Source organism: Symphalangus syndactylus, chromosome 2 (assembly GCF_028878055.3).
Source record: "Symphalangus syndactylus isolate Jambi chromosome 2, NHGRI_mSymSyn1-v2.1_pri, whole genome shotgun sequence".
NCBI lineage: Eukaryota > Metazoa > Chordata > Mammalia > Primates > Hylobatidae > Symphalangus > Symphalangus syndactylus.
This window is the reverse complement of record NC_072424.2, coordinates 31,832,698-31,857,176: the sequence shown is the minus strand read 5'-3', so window position 1 is coordinate 31,857,176 and position 24,479 is coordinate 31,832,698. Positions and strand designations below refer to the sequence as shown.

At 39.7% G+C, this 24,479-nt stretch overlaps 1 protein-coding gene across 9 annotated transcripts in view; it reads right to left on the bottom strand.

Annotated features, from left to right (window-relative positions):
• The window catches only part of SORCS1 (sortilin related VPS10 domain containing receptor 1), a 608,941-nt gene that overhangs the window by 81,477 nt on the left and 502,985 nt on the right, over positions 1-24,479 (bottom strand). For all 9 annotated transcript variants that reach the window (XR_010115734.1, XM_055249851.2, XM_055249858.2 and 6 more), the window contains exons 12-17: positions 24,332-24,408; positions 22,389-22,480; positions 19,834-19,941; positions 17,615-17,732; positions 15,984-16,114; positions 12,458-12,571 (exon numbers count right to left, since the gene is read on the bottom strand). Coding sequence is in view for 8 of the 9 variants with exons in the window: in XM_055249851.2 (XP_055105826.2) it covers positions 12,458-12,571; positions 15,984-16,114; positions 17,615-17,732; positions 19,834-19,941; positions 22,389-22,480; positions 24,332-24,408 (640 nt within the window). In the remaining variant the exon portion in view is untranslated. The remainder of the gene's footprint in view (positions 1-12,457; positions 12,572-15,983; positions 16,115-17,614; positions 17,733-19,833; positions 19,942-22,388; positions 22,481-24,331; positions 24,409-24,479) is intronic.

Here is a 24,479-nt window from a genome sequence, read left to right as displayed (position 1 = left end):
CAATTTGAACATCATTCCATCTGATTTTTTTTTTGACAGTCTCGCTCTGTTGCCCAGGCTTTACCTGGCTCACTGCAGCTTTATTGTGGCTCACCACAGCTTCCACCTCCTGGGTTCAAGCGATTCTCTTGCCTCAGCCATCCAAGTAGCTGGGATTACAGGCATGTGCCACCACGAATGGCTAATTTTTGTATTTTTAGTAGAGATGGCGTTTCACCATATTGGCCAGGCTGGTCTCAAACTCCTGGCTTCAAGTGATCTGCCCACCTCAGCCTCCCAAAGTGCTGACTAAAGACATGAGCCACCAAGCCTGGCCTCATCTGATATTTATTTTTTAAAAAATCCTTTGTAGTTGCTTATAAGTATATGTAAAAGAGAAAATAAGGGCAGGTGAGAGAAGGAAATAAAACACAAAATGCAGACACTGGTGTATGATAGCACCCTGGTACCAGCAATAGGAGCAAAAAAAAAAAAACGACCAGCGATGCCACCCAGGTTAATTGTGGCATCTCAGTGAGTTTCACCATGCACCAGAGACTGTCTACAGGTTTCAGAGGCGAGGCACTGTGCAAACTGAAGTCAGGTTATGATTTTTAATCACTCAGCATCCAAGCACACCTGTGATTCTCTCTTGGTGGGCGGCTCTAGAAACATGGGTTCACCATCACCACTAGCATCATCAGCTAGAGAATATTCTTTTGTTTGTCACTGTTCTGATCAATCATTACCTTAGGCTTTCCTGAATCCTGCAATAACAGGAGTTCTGCTTAAATCCAAAGCACGAATCCATCCCCCTGGGACTATGCCACAGAAAAGGCTGTTGGTAATTTTTTTAAATGCTCATTAAAAACCATTCTGAAACCATTTTATTTCCTGTATGAAAATGGCATCACATTAGCCCTACCAGACCTGTCCCTGAAATTTAGAAGAAAATTGTGCCGTAATACAGAGTTCATTTACTCAAGTAAGCACACACCTGCTTTTTGCATTACAGAATGGTTCTATTTTCATCCCAGCAGCTGTCCCTGGGTCTGAGTTACATAAATGAATAATGCATTTAATATGTTATTAAATGGGGCTGCTACCTCCGTAATAACAAGGCAACTTATGATTATGTTGGACCTGCGCTCTGAATATTACTGGGATGCATTTAGTTGGTAAAGCATTCTTCAATCTGCCAAGAAGAAAAGTGCTTTGTAATGGCAAGGGAGTCTTTGTACAATTACTGAAAAGGAAACATTCTGCAAACGTGCCTTTGATATTACCGATGGCTCACCAGTACATAGGATCTTACTACTCCAACAACCCCAATTTCAGCTATTCTCTTCCTCCCTATCTTGATATGCCTCTGTCACGTTTTCCTTTTTGCCCCTACCCTCTTTGACTTTGCTTCTTTGCTACCTGGAAGTCTTAAAAAAGATGAAGGCAATAGGCTGGGCGCAGTGGCTCATGCCTGTAATCCCAGCACTTTGGGAGGCCGAGGCGGGCGCATCACGAAGTCAGGAGATCGAGACCATCCTGGCTAACACAGTGAAACCTTGTCTCTACTAAAAGTACAAAAAAATTAGCCGGGCTTGCTGGCAGGCGCCTGTAGTCCCAGCTACTGGGGAGGCTGAGGTAGGAGAATGGTGTGAACCTGGGAGGTGGAGCTTGCAGTGAGCTGAGATTGCACCACTGCACTCCAGAGCGAGATTCTTTCTCAAAAAAAAGACAAAAGAAAAGAAAAAAGATGAAGGCAATATCTTTCTTTGTGAAAGTAAAACTGGAAGGAAGTATTAAAAGTCTTTGTAATCTGTGACTTTTCTATTCAGTGGGGTTTTTTTGACATTTTGAGGTGGTGATGGCAAAATACAGATGTTTTTGAGTGTTCAGTGTATATTAAGTGACAGTAGCTTAGTAGCTTAGTAGATGTCAACCCCATCTACCCTTTGGAATTAGCTGGGGGTACTTTTAAAATAGATGGATACCCAGGCTCTGCAACCAGAAATGTTGATTTAATTGAGAATTATGGGGATCAGTTTGTTTTTGTTTTTAGGTTCCCCTGGTGATGCTAGTTTGTAGCCAAGGTTAAAGACTACAAATTTAAGAAGTCAAAAACAATCGATGTTGGCGTGGATGTGCTGTAAAGAGAACGCTTATATATGGCTGGTAGGAATGTAAATTAGTACAAATTAGTACTATGTCTATGGAAAGCAGAATGGAGATGTCTTAAATAACTAAAATTAGATCTACCATTCAATCCCACAATCCCACTACTGGGTATCTACCAAAAGGAAAAGAAGTCATTATATCAAAAAGACACCTGTACATGTATGTTTATCACAGCACAATTCACAATTGCAAAGATATGGAACCATCTTAAGTGCCTATCAGCTGATGAGTAGATAAAGGAAATGTGGTGTATATACACCATGGAATACTACTCAGTCATAAAAAAAGAATGAAATCATGTCTTTTGCAGCAACTTGGATGGAGCTGGAGGCCATTATTCTATATGAAGTAACTCAGGAATGGAAAATCAAATACCACATGTTGTTACCTATAAGTGGGAGCTAAGCTATGGATACACAAAGGCATAGAGAGGGGTATAATGAACTTTGGAGACTCAGAAAGGGTGAGAGAAGAAGGAGGGTGAGAGAGAAAAAACTACATTTTGGATACAACGTATGCTACTCGGATCACAGATGCACAGACTTCATCACTACACAATATATCCACGTAACCAAAGACCACTTGTACTCCAAAAGGTATTGAATTAATATATATATAATAAATATATATCTCAAAAATATATAACACTATATGTGTGTGTGTGTGTATGTGTGTGTGTGTGTATATATTTATTTTTTCAAGAAAATAAACACTACTGATCAGAAGATTAAAACTAGTGTTGTGGAACCAAACTGTCTGAGTTTAAATTCATTCTCTTACTCTATGAATTTGGGCAATTTACCCATCGTCTCTCAAATCTTTGATTCTTTGCCTACAAATTAGGGATAATTATGGAATCTTTTCCTAAAGTTCTTGGGAAGATTAAATGAGACAATGCATTGAAAAGGGCTTAGCATAGATTTTGGCACATTTAGAACTTAATAAATATTAAAATATAAAAAGTTAGAAGAAAGTATTTAAGTAATGCTATGATATTTCAAGTTTCCCCAAAATAAAAATGACATTCTTATTGCCAAGGTCGTCTTAAGATCAAATCCAATTATGTCAATTCCTTTCTTAAAATCATTGAAAATTTCCCATGGGCTTATTCTAAAGAGTCAAGTTCAGGTTTAAAGTAAAGATCCATGACCTGACCTCAATGCATTTTTCTAGCATCAGCTCATTCCATGGCCTGACATGCGCCCTGAGCCAAGCCATTCTGTATACTAAATGCCTTCTTTTGCCTGGGCTGTTCATTCTGCCCGGGATGCTATTTCCTACTGGCAAACTTCTACTCATTCTTAAAAAAAAAAAAAAATCAGCTTCAAAATCATGCTTTTTGTGAAACCTCCTCTTCCCTTTTGTCACGGTAGTTATCACAGGCAACCAAGGTGAAACTGGAACTCTAGGTCTTCTTGTACCCCAGGGGGTGTTATTGTCATTGAGCAACAGTGTTTCTCATTTGCACTCACAATAAAAAAAAAAGCATAAATAGTCTAATTTCTTGGCTTGTGCTATGTGCATTTGCTTTCAAGGGAAAATACTGCCTTGTTACAATGACACTAGACTTAATGAAGCAGGAAATGAAGGAAGCCTTGGGGATGGAGAAGGAGGCTAGTCCTGGGTAGAATATATGGCTAAGACTTAAAATCTTCCAAATCCACCACCTTAGTAATGTAGGTGTGCAATGACAAAGCAGCTATATGTGTTATGTTCATGTGTGTAAATTAAAAGAGCTAAGTAACTATAGTTCTCTGACATGAAGATACAGGGCTACGATGGCATGGCTTAACAATTAGGGTAGAGAGAGATTCTTCTACCCTGCATCCATAGAAACTGCTTCTGAAAAAGTAGTAGTGGTGGCAGCCTAGATTTCCTGATCTCCAGTGAATAGGGATTATACCAGACTTCCAGGCTGACAGACCTCATTGGTGGCTGTATATTAACCATTGTGACTCTTCATCAATAGCCACAGGCAGCCCCAAAATGGTCATTTATTCTTTAACTGGGATCCCATGTGACAAGGTATGCTCAGGGGTGGCACTGTGTCCACATAACAACAATAATCTTATGTAGGAGCCACAGCATCAGCAATCAGGAATAGACTTCCATGGCTGGCTAAGCAGGCTTTCCAAGTTTCTCTCTTCAAGGCAACAGCTCTTTGGACTATTCCCCTCAACGGAGCAAACAGACCTAGAAATTAGGGGACAGGCATAAGACAGAAGACCAGGTAAAAAGAAGAAAGCTTGTCTTGCATTAAGCAGGATGGAAGCAGACGTCATCTAATTTGAATAGTAATAGGAATGTGACTTCGTTTTGAACATGAGCTTGACGAAATGGTGAAATGGAACATATGGCCACACACGCTTCACTAAATCACTTAATATCAAGAATCATACTGATTGAGAATGCCTCACAGAATCCACTCTCTGAGCCCACTAGTTGTACGACTAAGGTATATGAATTTGTTTTCTTATCTTTTGCACGCCTACAGTCCAAGGAATTCTAATATTGAATCCTTTCAATTGGTCATGGAAATGTTAAAGCTTGAAGGGGTCTCTAAGATCATCCAATACTATCCTTCTGTTCTGCACATAAGGAAAATGAAACACAGTTTAGAGAGTTGCACCTCACACAGGGGACGACTGGCATGTCTGGGACTCTGGACTAAGTTTGGTGTTCTCTTGCCACCGTACCATAGCACCAGGATAAGAATTGTTAATGCCAAGGCCATTGATGTGGGCAAGAATCGCCATGTGAGAAAGCAAGTCTCCACGTACAGTTTCCTTCATTTCCCAACCCCAATGTCATGCATGAAAAGATGGAACACTTCATTTAAGAAAGGTTTTCTTAAGAAAGTTGACTCTGTAGCAACCAACAATTACTGAGTGTGTGCAGTGAGGCTGTACGGTTCTTGGCTAGAAAACAGCTACAGAGGCCCCTGCAGTGATGAGTCTGTAAATAATGCAAGTGATTGCCTTTTCGTGGACTTTAAACACATGCACCGTCTTTAGGGCCAATTATTCTCCTTGACGTACACTGAAAAATATCCTTGAGAGGAGATGAGACCAAACATCAAAACCCCCACAAGGCAACCAAAACAGAATCACCTGGAAAAGACCAAAGCCCTCAGAGACACTGGAAATAGCAGATCCAGGAAATGACAGGTTAGCAGAATCTAAGTGTTTTATGGCTTAGGTAGAGAGGAAGTTTTCAAGTTTTTATTTTTAATTGACATATTAATTATACATATTTATAAGGTACAGTGTGATGTTTTGATACATATATATATTGCGTAATGATTAAATCCATCATATCCATCACCTCAAACATTTATCCTTTCTTTGTGGTGAGAATATTCAAACTTCTCTCTTCTGGCTATTTTGAAATATACAACATAATATTATTAACTATAGTCACTCTACTGTGAAATAAAACACCAAAAGTTATTTATAAAAAGCATCTTTTAAAACATTCCAAATGTATCTTGGTAGTATAAAGATAACTATTTTGCTAGAATTTATGCGTGTATTTTTTCTTGGACCCACTATATATTTGTAAATAGATACCGAACTTAAACTTTTTAAAAATGTCTTTATTGTATAAATATCCCCATTGGAATCTCTTGAATCCGGGAGGCGGAGGTTGCAGTGAGCCGAGATCACGCCGCTGCACTCCAGCCTGGGCAACAGAGTGAGACTCTGTCTCAAAAAAAAAAAAAAAAGTCCCCATTGCATTTTGAGAAACTAACCCTGAAGAGCAGTAAGAACGGTCTTTGTACCTTCTTCCGTGAGGAATTAATGGCCCCATAAAGAAACTCTACAGATAGAAATTTCTATACATACTTTTTAAAGCACATCTAGAAATATCTCCAACTTAATAGCAAGAAGAAATCTTTTCCTTGAGAAGATTATCTTGGTTTCTTAGAATAAACCAACCCAATGCCCACTTTATTTTATATTTACAAAATCTTTTACCATTGGCATGAAACAAGCAACATGCTAGTTAATTTAGCAACTTAAATTTTGCAGTATGCTCCCTGGTTCCAAAACAGTATAAACAAGATTTAACCATATATAAGTATCACTAAATGAGCTTGTGCTTGTGGATGTACATACTGAGATATTTATAGATACCGAAAGAGAAAGAGGAATAATCTTGGGGTTATTTCAGCACTAACATGAAATAAAATACAAATAAATACTGCTTTCATTTTATCTGAGCAAAAGGAACTCGTTCAGGAATCAGCTAAACACATTATCTGGCCTGAGTGGCATAAAGGGACAGACGTGCTTTGATGTACGGTGCTTTCATCACTTTCCAATTATGTAACTTTATGAGCCTATGCAGGTTACTATTTTTGTTTTACAAATGAGAAAACAGAGACTTACATTAAATATGTCTCAGATATTATTACTGCAGTGACAATTAAACATCAAATACATGTCTGGACTGTGGATTCATCATAAAAATAAGTTTTTTCCCTTCTTTCTTTACTCTAGAGGAGTCTTCAGACAATAACTATTGGTGATTGTACACATTTTATAAGGTGATGACTAGGTGCTAGGCATTGTGCTACATGCTTTACATACAGTGTCACATTTAATCAAATTCTGAAGGCAAATAACAAAATGTTATAAGTTAAGGAACTAAGGTCAAGGAAACAAAGTCACTTACTAAACATAACAGTAAATGGCAGAGGTTAGATTGAACATCCTTAATTGTTTCATTCCAATTACTCCCTTTTTCACCAAAGAAAACATCCCCAATTGTATTTCACTCTCAATCCATAACAGGCTGAGGGCCCAGTACCAGCCTTCTTGCTTTCCACCTTCATGTAAAATGACTTGTAGAAGCTGTGAGGGCAGAGGGGGAATAGAGGCAGGGAGCCAATCGTGGAGAACACAGCAGGCTCTACCATTCCACTATGTGGGTATGAGAAACCCTGATGCCGCTGGACAAAGGAGCAGGACTGGTGGTTACAGCCACCTGGAGGGTCTGTACCGAGTTCACTTTTTATTCCATCCATCCTTTCTAAGTCCTAGCCAGCAACTAAAACAAAAATTGCGCAACCATTCACTTCCACATAGTGAAGATGATAAATATTTTGGCATCTCATCAAAATAGCATTTTGTTGGGCACAATAATAACCGATGCCAGGATTTCCCCATCGTGGAGAAGCAAGTAAACCTGAGAACACTGCTATATACACAGGGTAATAAGGTGACAGTGAAAGTAACCACAGACATTTATAAAGTGAGGTACTTAAGAACATTTTTTTTTTTTTTTTATAAAGGAAAGATTTCCTGCATGCTTCCAAGTAAACTCTCAGAAAGGTGATGCTGGGAGGTTTGGTCGTTCACCCCACTCAATTCATTTTCCCACTGCATGTCTGTACCACGAGCTATGCTGTAAGAAAAGGGTGAGACAAATGAGGTGCCTAGGGAGCAACATTTATGAAGGGGCTCACTCTCTGGCCAGCCCTACACTTGCGATTCCTTTGTGCTTCATCCCAGCCCTGAGGCTAATACAGATTCTGCACTGACTGAGCATGAGGTGACCATGGATGGCTTAAAATGGCACTGGACACAGGGTTCCCGGTGGCTGCTTAACTCTGTAAGCATGCAGGCATTGGCATCTGCGCTTGTCCTTGAGAAAACTACCATTGTGGCCCTTCCCCAGGATCATTTCTTGTTCCTTTTGCATGAAATGACCTTCCTCACCTTATTAATTTGGCTAAATCCTACTTCTCCTTCCCCTCAGCTTTCCTTTACAGAATCCACTGGCATTTGAATTTTAAAGGAGGATGGCACTTAATACAAATGAATCTCTAATTTTTGGGACTCACAGGCAGCCTGTGAGCAGGAAGCTAGTGTTTTAACCCTTATAAGGGAGAGATGTGGCAATGCCTGATACCCAGGTCTGAGACATACCCAGTTGGCTGAGTGGAATTTGCATTATGAGCTAACAGAAACACCTCCAGTTGCCAAAAAAGACTTCATTATCTTTGTATTATTTATATAACAAGTTTTATGGGATGAGAATATTAACTGCAGCATTATTTATAGTGGCAGAATAAACAAAATAACCCAAATGTCCATGGAAGAAGGATGACTGATAATATTATAATAACACTTAATACTATGGAATTAAAGAAATGAGAAAGTACCCTTATATATTCTGACTTAGGAAGATGTTTAGGACATATTTTTGAATGAAAAAGGAAAATAGAAGAACAATGTATCTAGCAGGAAATCACATATAAAAACAACCTCCCAAATTAATTTGTGTATTTTCTCTTGGGACAAGTATTTACTAGCAAATGCAAAGAAAAGTGTTTGGAAGCATGCATATCAAACAGATCACAGCTGTGTGGGGAAACGGGGCCAGGATTAAGGTGATGATGTAAATTGGCTTTTAAACATATAAAATATACACATTTATTTTGTAACTAAATATTTTTAAGTAAAAATCTAAATGTATAGTGGTAGCATTATTAGTGGCTGCACCATTATATACTGAATCTGCTTATAAAATACGACTGAATCAACACATAGCCAAATGACATCTATGGTGAGGGGCTGGAGTGACATTAAGGGAGGCAGAAAGTTCTTTTCCAAGTTCACCAACATTTTACCTCTTGCCAACTCTTGAGTTGGCTACAGACACTGCAAATGGGAATTCAGTGGTGTGAGGCTTTCTTTGTAGATGATTTCAGGCCTTTGTCCTAGGTAAGAGTCTTCGTGTTCCTAATGCAAAATGTGTAGTTTAGACAACATGCTGATCAGTGGGATTATTATTGACAACCATTCCCGTGACTTTAGTGTGTAAGGCCCTATTTGCGTATTCACTCCTCCACCTATGAGCATCTTACTTATCAGAGCAGGACATTTGCCATACCCGCTGATGGCTGGTATTTATCATATGTTCTCTTTACACCAGCTTGCTCACCAATGCTGATGCTTTTCTGCAAAATGTTTAAATGGAACAGGGGAAACCAGTGGATGTGGCAACTTAACAAAAATCATCTGGGGTCAGATGCTATCGTGTAATACCCACTGAAATGAACAAGCCCCTGAGAGTGAAGGTGGGGTCCTAGAAGGTAGTGTTGTAATTTTGTGACCACTAAACATAACAACTGCATTGACCAACATTTATATACCTGGACACTTATTGCTAAGTTACATTTTAATTGACATTATAATTTTAATTTTATATGGCATACATGGTATTCCTTTTGAATATAAAATTACTTAATCATCGCTGATGTTTTATTTGATGTTAGTCAGAATCTGTAAGATCTCAATGGGCCGGGCGCGATGGCTCACGCCTGTAATCCCAGCACTTTGGGAGGCCGAGGCAGGTGGACCACAAGTTCAGGAGATCGAGACCATCTTGGCTAACACAGTGAAACCCCATCTCTACTAAAAATACAAAAAATTAGCCAGGCGTGGTAGCAGGTGCCTGTAGTACCAGCTACTTGGGAGGCTGAGGCAGGAGAATGGTGTGAACCCAGGAGGTGGAGGTTGCAGTGAGCCAAGATCACGCCACTGCACTCCAGCCTGGGTGACAGAGCGAGACTCCATCTCAACAAAAAAGAAGAAAAAAAAAAAAAAGATCTCAATGAACTGAAGAGTGAGGGGTCACAGGTGTCATTCAGCCCTGGTCTATGATTGAGTAGCATCTGGAACAATTTGATCCCTCTGTGTTTCAGCCTCCTGTCATCAGTACCAAAGACAGACTAATATAACTTCCTTGACTGATTGAGCTGGTTAAAAAAAAAATCAATTCTTACGTTAGCTTGAGGGGTTTCCAATGCCCTTTACAGTGTCTAAACATGCTAGTACCTGCAAGTAATAAAACTCCTGTCTTTTGCATTCCTTCCCCATTAAGTTTAGTTATTTTATCAACCTTTTCATTTTTTTCCCCCATGGTACTATGCTATGACCCATTGCTGTAAAAGTGTTATTTGTATTTCCTTGGATGTCGTGTTATCATTCAAAAAAATCATAGCTTATTCCTTTATTCAAAGGTTCTAGGAATCCCTAACATCAGAAATAGGAATCATTGCAGTCCTTTTCTATGCCTTTTCCTTCCTTGAAAAGAATAGTATCTATTATTTTGATAATCTTTTAAAAAAAATTAAACATATTTAAAATTTCAAATACAGAGTACATAAATGGAAGTCTCATCTCCTCAAGTGGATTCTCTGTACTGTAGCTGGCTCAAGAAAGGAGAAGGGGCTTTGTCAAGTAGAACTGGCTGACTGGTAAGGTTCCTGCCTCCTTATTTCTCCTTTCTCCTTCTTCCTTCCCTTTCTCTCTCTCTCTCTTTTTTTTTTTTTTTAAGAGATGGGGATTTCCCTATGTTGCCCAGGGTGGCCTTGAACTCCTGGACTCAAATGATCCTTCCACTTCAGCCTCCTGAGTGGCAGGGACTATAGGCATGTGCTACCACACCAGCTGCTTTTTAGCTTTTTATTATCAGAATTTTCAAATATGTATGAAGAAAAGTAATGTAATAAATTCCCATGTACTCATTACCCATCTCCAAAAATTATCAATACTTATCTGTTTTTTAACACGTTAAAACAAAACTCATACAAATATGTATCTCTAAAAAATGATGCTTATTTTTTTCCTAGCCTAGCCAAAATGCCTTTATCATGCCTAAATATATAATTGTTTAATATCACTTATGATGGTTAACTTATTATGTCAACCTGACTGGGCCATAGTATGCCCAGATATTTGGTCAAATGTTACACTTCTGTGTGTTTTTAAATGACATTAACATTTAAGTCAGTAGACTGAGTAAAGCAGATTGACTTCTCTAGTGAGGGTGTGCCTCATCCAATCAGCTGAAGGCCTGAATTCAACAGGCTGACAGTTCCCAAAGTAAGAGAGAATTCCTTCTGCCTGATGGCATTCAAATTGGAACACTGGCTTCTTTTCCTGCCTTCGGTCTTGAACTGAAAGATAGGCTCTTCCTAGGTCTCAGGTCTGCTGGCCTTTGGATAGAACTACAACTTTGGCTCTATGGTTTCAGGCCTTCAGACTTGAACTAGAACTACACTGTCAGCTCTCCTGGGTCTCCAGCTTGCTGACTTACCCTGCAGATCTTGGGACCCAACTACTCCATAATCGAATGAGCCAATTCCTTACAATAAATCTCTTTTTTTTTTTTTTTTTTGAGACAGAGTCACTCGGTTGCCCAGGCTGGAGTGCAGTGGCATGATCCCAGCTCACTGCAACCTCTGCCTCCTGGGTTCAAGTGATTCTCCTGCCTCAGCCTCCTGAGTGTCTGGGACTACAGGCACATGCCACCATGTGTGGCTTACTTATTTATTTATTTTTAGTAGAGACGGGGTTTCACCATGTTGGCCAGGCTGGTCTCAAACTCCTGACCTCCAGTGATCTGCCCACCTCAGCCTCCCAAACTACAGTGCTGGGACTACAGGCATGAGCCACTGTGCCTGGCCAATAAATCTCTTTCTAAATAAATATACATCCTATTGGTTCTGTTTCTCCTGGAAAGCCCCAACTAATACATTACCTGAATTAGTGTATGTTCAATTTTCCTCAATGGCTCAAATGTGCTTTTTTATAGATCATTTGTTTGAATCAGAATTTAAATAGGGTCCACACACTATTTTAAAGTTTATAGATACCTACTACATTTGAGACAAATTTATGAATTTTTTTTCTTTATTATAATATTTCTTAAATAATATTGCATAAGACCCATGACACAGAATATTAAATACCAAATTTTAGAATGTGATTTTGGATTTACAAAGGTCAGAATGCATGTTTATATGTGTCAAGACTGAATATAAAGAGAAAGCAAAATATATTCGTATTAACACTAGTACACTTTTGAAAAGTCAGTGAGTTCCTTTTGTGATTCCAGGTCCCACATCTATAAAACAGAAAATGCAAATATGAAATATCTATTTGGCCTTCCTCATCATGGATACAATGAGGGTAAAAGGTAACTTCACAGGATTAAATAGCTTGAAAACAAAGTGTCGAGAAAATGAAGACATTTTTATTTTAATATCATCATCATGATCTTCATCCAAGAAACATTTCTCTTTTTTAAATTTGCAACTGGAATCTTATTCTCACATGAAACTTGCACTATTAGTGCAAAGTTGTGCTTCACTGCTAAAATAAACAAAAGCAATTACATAGTGCTGTAAGGAAATATGCTTGGTCCTTGATCAGAAGTAATTCTGTCATTATAACGTGTGCTCAAAGGCAGCAAAGGTTGGCCTCTCAAGGTCACTACTCCAGACACTTACCCGGTACTATTGAGGTAACTCTGTCCCAAGCTGCAATCCTTTGACAGAGAGGATGGATTGAACCAAAATGCGGGCAGGCACTGGCCATTGCTGTGTCGCTCATAACCATAGTCGCTGTTAGGAAAGAGCCGAGAAAAACCTTTCAGTAGGTGGTGAAATTACTGAAAACAATTCCATGTCAGTCCACAGCCAAGTTCTACACTAATCAGTTAGTCAAAAAAACAAAAACAAAACAAAAAACAAAAACACAAGCATTCCCTGAATCAATGACTTCTCAAAAATAGAACTTTTTTCATAGAATATCTATCAATTATTCAGGAAAATATTCTACACAACTGGTCATTCCATTTAAACACTCTCAAGCTGAGAGAGTAGATTGTGTTCTCATTAGAAGGATACACAATACAGGTGGCTGGGCCCAGAGAAAGTGGTATTGAGAAAACAGGCAGTGGTGGAACTCAACCCTTGGTGAGAAAAGCATCGCAGAGTTTAACACGGCCACATGTGGCACAGTACTCATTACTGGTGATGTCTTTGGGATGCTCTTCCAAGACATCTGGATCTACCAAGTAGAGCTGAGCCAGGTCTCTCTGTGTACACTCCATTTGCTTCAAAGTTACAGCCAAAAAGGAAATGTCCTTCAGGAGTGTCACGAGCATTCCCCTAAGGAAATGGATCATACTAGGAAGTTAGTGTTGCCAGTTAGGACTAACTGCTTTAAATCCTCTCTCTACTTTGGAAATAGTCAAAGACTTCCCTCTTAGCCTCCTCTCATTCATGCTTCCAGGGTTCTCTGAGTTGCCTGATATTCTTGGCTTCTGGCAGATGAACCTGGGCACAGAGAATGACAACAAATCGCACCTCCACATGCACAGACGAATCGCAGGCATCAATCGGCAAGCATTAGTATGAACTGGCCCATCTGTGTAATGGAGGTGAGATGCTGGCACACAAGGGTCAGGAAGGGAGAAATAGGCTCAGCTCAGGGGCCTGTCACCAGGCAGCTGGTACTTAGAATTTTGCACATACCAGCAGGATTTGGTGCTGGTTCAATGCAGCATGGGTAGGAAGACTTCAGAATTGCTGCCTATAGGACAACCAGTGTTCGCTTCGGGGAGTTACTTTACAAATGCTGGAGAGGGACAGGCAAGGTCATTTAGGGGACTGTCCAGGAGAGGGCCAAACCAAGGAGAAACACTCAGTGACAATCACCTTTCATTATACTACAGCCAGGTGTAATCACTGAAACTCCAGCTACTAGCAGAAACCCAACAAGGTTGTGATAAGCCTTCCCAAATATTTTCAGAAATCATGCAGTGACAGAAATCCCACTAGACCAGAAAACCTTACAATGAACTCCTTCATGATTCATTTCCCACTTCTCAGAATGCATTTCAGCTGGTGGGATGAGTAGCGGATTCCAATCACAAATGAATGCAGAGATTGGGCCAAGACTAAGGGGCACGACGGATGCAGGAGAGGAGAAATCTAATTGCTTTCCTTATCTGGTATTCCTTTCATTCTGGACTAGCTTACAATTGAAAAAGAAAAATGACAACAACAACAACAACAACAACAAAAGACTGGCTTACTTTGAAGCCTGTAGAAAAGATTCCCAGAGAAGCAAATGTTTCGAGGAGAAATCAGGACATTGGGACATCTCATCTCATTTTTTTTTCTCTTTGGTTTTCTACCAGAGAATAAATTTGCCTCCTGCTGAAGAATGGCTGTTTCTTACGGCAAAAGCTAAACCACTAATGTAAGATGCTAACTTCCTTTGCAAATCTTCCTTGAATAGGGTAGATGAAGAAGAAGCAGTGGCTTCAGAAAGAGGGATGCAATGAATGACTTAAAATCTCATGGTAGTTTTCCCTGTGAATGCATTTCAGGATGTCAGTCCCGAAGGGTAGTACAGAGATAAAATATTTTTGTCATTGTAATAATATTGCACTGACTAAAACAGAAGTCACAACTGGAGAGGCCCCTGAAGATTTCGTTTTGAGCTCCAGTGTAACTGAAGCTCTGTTGCTCTCTGGCTGAGCCCCAAGAGATACTTCATTGGCTCTTGGCTTGGCGTCCTCACCAACAAGGGGGTACAGCTGTGGGCTACTGGTCTGACTGCTGGCTGCCACTCTTGTCAGATCTTCCTAGTACTATTTATTCAGAGAATATCTCCAGATGTCTACCATAAGAGAAGGCTTAACTTTTCTAAGATATGTGATGTGTATGTACACAGTATCTCAGTTCAATCACTGATATTTTAATGATTCAATATGTAACCTGAGATTGCTATACAGCTAGAAATAAATTGTTGAAGAATGACTTTAGTTCTTATGCGGGACAAGTTTTAATTCTTTAACACATATGTACATATTTAGTGATTGTGTTTTCTAAATTAAAAACAAATAAACAAATACATGAAAAGCAAAAAGAAGAGGGAAGAAAACAATGGAAAATGAGATGGAAAATACCAAGGGAGTTACCACCTACTTGTCCTCAATACTTTGTAAGCCTTACCTGAACAATTAACACTGACAACAAGCCAAGGGCTTCACGGTGCCCACAAGCTAGCTTTCTGCTGAGCAAATGTCTCAAGAAGGACTCTATGGCACTCTGAGTTTAGTTTAACCTCTAAATGTCTCAGCACTTCTCCAGTTTAAATTAGCTTAATCCTGGTAAAGGAAAAAGTCTCCTTTATCACTACGTTCATCGAGTTACAGATTTGCAATGCCACTGAATCCATCCCTGCTCTGAGTTCAGCAACATCTTCCATGAATCTCATAAGCTATGGTCAGCTAACTACGAATTGAAAACTTGCAGGGACAGAAAATTTACTGCCTTGAAAGGCTATTATTCCACTGCAGGAAATCCTAGATTCTAGAAAGCTTTCATCTTGAGCACAAATATCTTTGTTTGCTCCCTAAAAAGTCCACTTACTGTTTCGAGTGTTGCTGTTTGAAGGAGCACAGAAAGAATCTGCATTTTTTTTTTTTTTTTTTTTTTGAGATAGTCTCACTCTGACGCCCATGCTGGAGTGCAGTGGCGCGATCGTGGCTCATTGCAATCTCCACCTCCTGGGTTCAAGCGATTCTCCTGCCTCAGCCTCCCGAGTAGCTGGGATTACAGTTGCCCGCCACTATGCCCAGCTAATTTTTGTATTTTTAGTAGGGACAGGGTTTTACCATGTTTCCCAGGCTGGTCTCAAACTCCTGACCTCAAGTGTTCTGCCCCCCTCAGCCTCTCGAAGTGCTGGGATTACAGGCATGAGCCACCACGCCCGGCCAAATCTGCTGGTAATGAAGATAATTCCCAGCCATCTTCCGAGTCCTCTTTCAGTATAAAGAAACTCTTGATTATCCCACATACACATGCACATAGCTAGTAAACTATGAGGTAATTTTATAAGAATCTGAAGCTTGCCACTTAGCCCTATGTATGTTACTATTATTTCAATTCTAAGCTTTCATTCAGGCCCATGTGGATTTGATACACCGAATGGCTCCAGGAGACAATTGCACAAGCTCACCAATCAAAATCAGCCTCAGTGCAGACACAGGGTTCAGATTCCATAGCTCCGGCATATTTTCCTTGCATACACTTCCGCTCTGATTTTCGCTTCTTATATATCCTTTTTGCTCCCATGATACATGCTTCCCCCTGTAAGCAGAGAAGGATCACAGATACTTGGGCACATAGCTTGGACTTTCCCTGCTCCACATGAGTGACATTTAGGGAGACATCTGCACATCTTAGTGTAATGTAAACTTTGGTAGCCCTCTTTGTGCTAACAACATTGTCCTTTTGCGGTCTAGAGCCCTATTATACAACCTGACTATAAAGGCAATCCTAACAATCATTGAGGATTATTAAATAACATCCTTAATTTTGTGTGCACTTATCAAACCTTTATTTGGCCAAGTGTTGGGTGCAGTGCTATGAAGGACACACACACTCAGCCTGTATACCTAGTGTATTGCCAATAAATCTGTAGTAATTAAGTTCAATTCCCCTATAATAAAAGATTTATACAGCTGGTCATTTATGAGAGCATGAAAGAGGAACATTGCTAAGAAATATAAAGATCCATTTTGCCTCGATTTATTATGCCTCGGCCCACACAACTTTACAGCACAGATTTTAATGTTCCTCTACCAGACAAGCGAGAGAGCTAAATTCAGTGTTTTCCCACAAAATAAATAAAAGCTTTGAATATCACAATCCTTGTGCATCCCAAAGGAGAAAATATCAGCAATGTAAATGAGCGATTTTATTGTTGAGCCTCTGAATACGGTGGGTGTTTCCAGCTAATGCAGGGCCCACTATCAGACACACTCCTCCTTTTGTGTTTCTGAAAGATCCAGTAGAATTTTGCTTAATCTACTGTACACCGTCTTTCTTGAGGAAACTCACTTTAACTGGCTTCATTACACATCTACATTTACATATATTACTTAGTCTAAGTTTGAGGTATTTGACGTTTTTCTGCCTGAATATGGTGATGGCTTTGCAGCAGGTACTTCTACCATGTCCTTTGAGAGATCTGCGGAATGACTCGTACCTTGGGAAATCAAGGGAGAGACACTTCCATCCAAGCATTTTGATATAAGCTGAATATGTGAGAGGCCAGGACAAATGAAAGTTTTCTATTAATAATTCTGCATTCTCATACCAGGAGTACCTTGCAAGGAGGCAGAAAGTACCATATAGTTCCAAAGAATCAAGGCAAAGGGGAAGAAGGATTTCTCCGGCAACACTCACCAGGCATAATTTTGTTATTTTATGTCCCTGCTTGCATTGCTAGATAAACTGAAGATCTCTTCCTCATCCCTGCCCCCACCATGCAACCATATGACATTCTCAGATGAATTATGTTTGGATCTGAGTGCTGAATTGGTGTTTCATTTTGAGTTGTAAGCCTAAGCCAAGCACATTCGAATTTTATCTCATTATATCCCAGCACAATGAAAACAGAAAGGACTTCACAACAAGCTATTAATGGTGACTTTGTTCACTGCTGTGGAACACAAATGTGTAAGAAAACAGTAGATGGACATTGTGGCCTAGAGCATCCTAGTTCCTATACCTTAGCAACTAGCTTTCCCCCAACACCACTCATGCTTCCTGCCCAGGCCTTAGTCTCAGTTCTTTTCCGCCTACCTGGCTGTGCAGCTGCCAGGGTCTGTAGTCCTCTTCGGCACACCGTCTATCAAAAATGGACTTGTAGTCTACTTTGACCAGCTGCCATTCAGAGCGGTGGCTGAAGTGTCCAAACACTCTACAGAGTTCATGGTGATAAAAATAATTACAACGATAACAATGTAATGAGTAATAACAACAGAGAGCATTTGTGGAGTGTTCACTGGGCTAAGCACATTACACGAATCCTATCATTTAATCCTCAAAACGCATTCACGAAGAGGGTACCTTTTTTTTTTTTTTTTTTTTGAGACGGAGTCTCGCTCTGCCACCAGGCTGGAGTGCAGTGGTGTGATCTCAGCTCACTACAACCCCTGACTCCCTGGTTCAAGCAATTCTCCTGCCTCAGCCTCCTGACTAGCTGAGATTACAGGCACGAGCCACCACACCCAGCTAACTTTTTGTATTTTTAGTAGAGATGGGGTTCCACCATGTTGGCCAGGATGGTCTCGATCTCCTGACCTCATGATCCGCCCACCTTGGCCTCCCAAAGTGCTGGATTACAGGCGTGAGCCACCATGCCTGGCCGAGGAGGGTACTATTACTGGATGCACTTCACAGATAGGTAATATGAGATTCAATGAGTTTTGTTAACATTGCAAAAAACAAAATCAAGTCATAATAACAGGTAGAACCAGACCCAGAGTGTTTAATTCAAGAGCCCACTTGTACATATTGTGCCACAGGATTGGTTGGGAAAATATGGTTGAGAAAAACAATTGTAAATGCTGTATTCTGTGTAGTCCAAGATTAGACTTCTAGGTTATCTTGCTAATGTACATAGTTCCCATGGTTTCCATGCTATTTTACCTTCCCACCAGCCCCTAGTGAACGTGATCAGCAGAACCAAGTACTAATAATGGTTTCCTACATTGCACATTCTACTCTCTTTACGCAGAGAGACTTAAGTATTTACTGAGATGTTTGAATTACCAACCATAGGTTTGAAGAAAAGCCATGAAGTGGCCTGTTGGGTCAGTTTTTTAAAATCTGTTTTGAAAATACAAAAATCGAAGAAAGACAAATTATGGAACGCATTGCTAATTTAGCTATGTTTCTCATTGAGGAAAGTGTAGCTATTAGGCATATTAGATTTTTATTGTTGTTTTCTACCATTAAAAAGTAGAAGTGGTAGGCCAGGCGTGGTGGCTCACGCCTGTAATCCCAGTACTTTGGGAGGCCGAGGCAGGTGGATCACAAGGTCAGGAGATCGAGACCATCCTGGCTAACATGGTGAATCCCCGTCTCTACTAAAAAAAAAAAAAAAAAGAAAAAGAAAAAAAAATTAGCCGGGCGTAGTGGTGGGTGCCTGTAGTCCTAGCTACTCGGGAGGCTAAGGCAGGAGAATGGCATGAACCCAGGAGGCGGAGCCTGCAATGAGCCGAGATCACGCCACTGCACTCCAGCCTGGATGACAGAGTAAGACTCCGTCTCAAAAAAAAAAAAAAAAAAAAAAAAAAAAAAAAAAAAAAAAAAAAAAAAAGTAGTAGTGGTAGGGGAGAGAATTAGAAAGCTTACCAAGTATTGACTTTGGCTTGAAAGTTTTCATTGATGACCAGATCAACTACTTTACAACCTTCCTTTTCTATTTTCCATGTCCAGTTTTCCAAAGGAAGGAACTATTACAGTTTCCTACTTGAAATTCAAAGTCCACGTATTGAAACCCATAGGCAGGGTCATTAATCTTTCACAAATTAATGATAATTACATTCCAGACAAAAATGAGTATAAATGCAAATTCACAAGAACAGACTGTTCTCACGGTTTTCCTAATATGCCTCACAATTGGGTTAGGTAAAGAGCCAGGGAAAAATACAATGCTTTATGGCATTTTGATGAAACTCTATGTTGTGACTTAAAGTGAACTCATTCCTATATACCTGAGATTTTCTACATATCCACGTTCTTTATTATTAAAGTTTTAAATGTACAGCTTTATTTCCTATTGAAATCATCACTTCTAATTTCTCCAAGCGCCTCAGTCTGGGTCTCCTAAAAACTATCAAAGAACCAAGAAAATAGCTGCCCACATTTTTCTTCCCTATTTGCTGTGCACTCTTGCAGTAAGATGCAACAACCTTGAACATAACAGCTGCAAATCAAACAGGCTTAGCTATAAAACATTTTTGTGGATTACTCTTTTCTGTGAAGGCTGGACCACATCATAGTTTTCAACTTACGTCATGATGAGAGTCTCTTCTCCAGGCTCACCCAGAACCCCATCCACAAAAAGTGGAATAGATGTGAAACTGTATTTGCTCCAAGATCTCCCTTCATCAAAACTCAACCTAATGATATAAAAAATATCAGTCATCGGATCTCCAAAGGAAAAAAAAAAATGTCATTTCAAAGGAAAGATACTCTCAACCCAGAGATAATACATTTTAAAAGTAGCTAAGACTTTGTCAAAATGAGCCTTTCATACGAATAAGTATTCTTAATTATATCAGAAAGTAGAAATACAGTTAGCCAAGCCATCAGGACACAGATGTATTAAAACATCAATAAAAGGAGAGCCACATTAAATGAGAATAACTGTAAGTCTTTTATAACATTGTTGAAAGTTTGGATATTTTATTATATCTTAGACCTCAAGCTCTTGACCCTGTCCAAAACCTCTCTACTGTCTAACAAGTCTTACAGGTGATCCTGAAGAGTGATGACCTTGTAAGACTTACTTAGATTTCAACCAACCCATCCCCAAGTGACCAAGTCCTCAGTGTGTCCTTCTTACAACTATAAATCCTGGTTGACCTCACTGAATGAATGAGTACAGGATAGGCTCTTGAAAGCAAGAGTAGATAATTCTTCAATCCTGGTGGTCACTGGAATGGTCTAAATGCTTGTATCCTCTCTAAAATTCAAATGTTGAACATCTAATTACCAATGTGATGATATTAGAAGGTGGAGACATTGGGAGGTGATTAGATCCTAAGGGCGGACCACCCATGAAAGGAATTAGTGATCTTATAAAAGAGGCCTCAGAGAAATGCCTTGCCCTGGCCGGGCGCGGTGGCTCACGCTTGTAATCCCAGCACTTTGGGAGGCCGAGGCGGGCGGATCACGAGGTCAGGAGATCGAGACCACGGTGAAACCCCGTCTCTACTAAAACTACAAAAAAATTAGACGAGCGTGCTGGCGGGCGCCTGTAGTCCCAGCTACTCGGAGAGGCTTAGGCAGGAGAATGGCGTGAACCCGGGAGCTTGCAGTGAGCCGAGATTGCGCCACTGCACCTGGAGGCTGGCCTGGGCGACAGCGAGACTCCGTCTCAAAAAAAAAAAAAAAAAAAAAAAAAAAAAAAAAGAAGTGCCTTGCCCTTCCCCATGTGAATATACAGCAAAATGGTGCCATCTATAAACCCAAAAGTGGAGCCCTCATCAGACACTGAATCTGCCAGCACTTTGATACTGGACATCTCAACCTCCAGAACTATGAGAAATTAATTTCTGTTGTTTCTATGCCACCCAGCTTATGGTATTTTGTTATAGCAGCCCAAATGAACTAAGATGGTCACCCAGGACCTTTTCTTTGCTCTGCGTTTCTTTATGGATGCCCTTGCCCAAGCTTAGCCTTTTTTTTTTCTCTCTCTTTTGCAGCTTTCCCTTCAGTCTTCAAACTAACTAACAGTAGAAGGAAAGCCAGGCTTTTGATTTTGGATAAACTCATATATGGAGAGAACCACTTTCAAAAACACAGTTGAAAGAGCCTATTGATAACTCCTCTGGAAGTTAGTCCTTATACATCCATCTGTGGGACATGCACAGGCAGAATTGTGGAATATCACCTCAAAAAAGAAAAATAAGAAAGCAAGATCAGGAGAAATGAGACTGGAGCAGAACTGTCATGAGCTGATCATCTCTGTGTGGAATGTAAAAATGAATACAGATATTAAACTCCAGGAGATGTTATTTGGGAAAGGTGACTGCAAGAAGTCAAGCTATTCAGAGACTATACCTGATCATGAACATTGTTCTACCTGTAATCATGCTGAGAGAAGAATATACTGGTGAGGGTGTGAGGGTGAAAGTATCGTCACACTTGCAAAGTATAATGCAATCTCTCTGTCTCTCTGTGTCGCTCTCCCTTTCCTACCTCCACTGTTCTAGTAGACCTTGACATTCTGAAACTGACCCAACTGTCCCATAGTACTGATGTTTATGGTTTCTTCGAATAAACACAGAAATTGATCCTCCTTGTCTTAAAACTTGAGAAAGTTACATTTGTCTTATCTGAGTTCTTCTCTCAGGAAACTAACCATCAGGCCTCCCAGGTAGTATCAAGGAGCTGAAACTTACCAGATAAAGGCATCTGGACAATAAGAAGCCAGACTACTTACCCATCATGATTGCCTAATTGACAGCTTGCTTCCTGTTGACCACTTCCTCTTCCTTACCTCCTCTTTTTTTACCCCTCCCTAATTCCTCTTTTCCCACACCTGGTTACATTTCTTCCCTCTATATAAACTCCTAATTTTAGTCATCACAGAGATGGACTTGGGACTGATTGCCCATATCCTTGGCTGTAGCACCCAGTTAAAGCTTTCTTCCCTGGCAATATTTGTTCTCTCAGTGGACTGGCTTTTTGTGCGGTGGGTAACAGGACCTGAACCAAACCTCGGCATTTTGGTAACAGATTTATTACAAAAACAGACACAGTTTGATAGCCTGACTCCTAGAGTGATCTTAGCAGTGCAGGACCATCAGGTGCAGATCTCACAGGCAGCTGGTGCCCTTACCAAAGATGTCGAATTGGGAGAGACGTGTGTTTCATAGCAACCAGGACTCCACCTTGATCCAGGTACAAAACACTGTGCTCTTCTTCAAAGATCTGGATGAGGAAAACACATACATGGACACACATCCACATCCACACATACCCAGGCTTCAGAGAATCAGTCTTCACATGAGAACAAAAATCCTTCCCGTGATAAAAATAGGTTTCCCTAAATCTTTGGGAAAATAAAGCTATAGAACAGTTCTTCCCAATATGGGCTACTGTACCATTGGTGTTACACAAAATAATTTTAGGTGTATATAAAATAAATTTGAACAATGAATATTTATGGGTTCATGCTTAGATTCCTTCATTTTCATGGTAATTTCTATTGATTCCCAGTTATGATGGTGTCAGAATATTGGTGAACTGTCATATATTATACATCTCTAGACAGAGGGAACCTTAGAGATCATTTACTCCAACAGTCTCATTTTCATAAATAAGAAATCTAAGGTTTAGAGAGATGTGGTAACTTGCCTGAGATCATGCATACAGTAATGGATGGAGCTTGGACTTGCTGCATTACAGTGCCCTTTCCAGATCTTATTTTTTTGAAGTTACAACTGTTATCAAAGAAAACTGTTCTTGTTTAATTAATAGATGTTCCACCAAAATCATGGTGAGTTCTGTCGTCATCTTTGGGTACATGTGTCATTGGGTCTTTTTCCAAATGTAGAGAAAGAAATTTGAAGTCAAATGGAGACATAATGGAAACAATCTCTAGATCCTTTCTGTATAAGATGCATGCTGTTTTCTCAGTCAGATTATTAGTGTAGCCTTGCCTGGAGTTACATTACAGACAATCTTCTTCCACTTTGTTTACTTCATATACCCAAGATGCAACCAAAGACTACAGAAATAAAGACTTCTTTGCCTTGTTTGGGGTGTTGGAAAGAAGAAAATGAGATCCTGGCTCTCTATTCTCCAGAGGAGGTTTATTTAGAATAGTCCAGGTTTCTACACACCTCCAAGATCAATTGCTATTGGGTTTCTTATGCAAATTTCTTCCCTTCCTCCTCTGCTCAAAATATCAGAATCCCACTGAGGATCTATAAAGGGTCTGAAGCTAAGAAATGGCAATTGGAACGTAATGTGGACACCTCTGTCTAAAATTTAAAGCAGAGTGCTCTCATCGCTAAGTGTGATTACCTGTGCATTAGATTTCAATTTACAGTGCTAGTTATTGTATGATAATTAAACGTCAGTAGGTTATTAAAACATATTTATTGAAGTATAACAACCATGCATTAGGCGCATATCTTGTTAAGATTGCTAAACCTCATTAAATGCCTGTTTTGTAAGCTATGGGTATCTAATTTTCATTCAGAAGAAAGGCAGGAAGCACTTAAGCTAAACACACACGTTTAAAGTATTCCATTTCTACTTTCTCTAACATATGCATCCTGATGGTTATTACTCTGTCTTTTGCACATGAGATTTAAACATCTCAGAACACCACCTGGGTAATGGCCATTTCTATATCTGCATTCCTTCCTATTCTGACTTCAAGGCAAGGGGAATTTATGGAGCCAACTCAGCATTAGATATGTAATCTACCCTTAAGGCTGCATATTCCCTATATGATAAACCCTTAGGAATTCTGGTTTTCATCTGTGGGAAAAATTTAGTCAGACTTAATTTGGTTTCATTGTGACTTATAAACATCCTTACATACAAGCTCTGAATAAGGAACATCTTTATTAAATAATAAAAAATCAAATTCCATAAATATTTGCTACACTCCAAGATTTAAGACTTTTATATAAAAAAGGAAAAATAAACATATTCACAGTCATTAGGATTTATGTGTAGTACTGCTGAAAAAGTTCCCAGATTTGAACCAAGCTGGGCAATTTTTATGTTACTTAAACTTCAGCGATTTGACCCAGGGTATTTTCTTACCTGTCTCCAGGTGTTCCCTGCATCTGAAGAGACAAACATGCTGATGTCAGTGTCTGACAATTCAGAACCTATATTACCTAGAAAGAGAACGGTGCCATTAGTGAAAAGAACTTTCTGCAAAAGCAACAATGGACTATATTGGCACGTG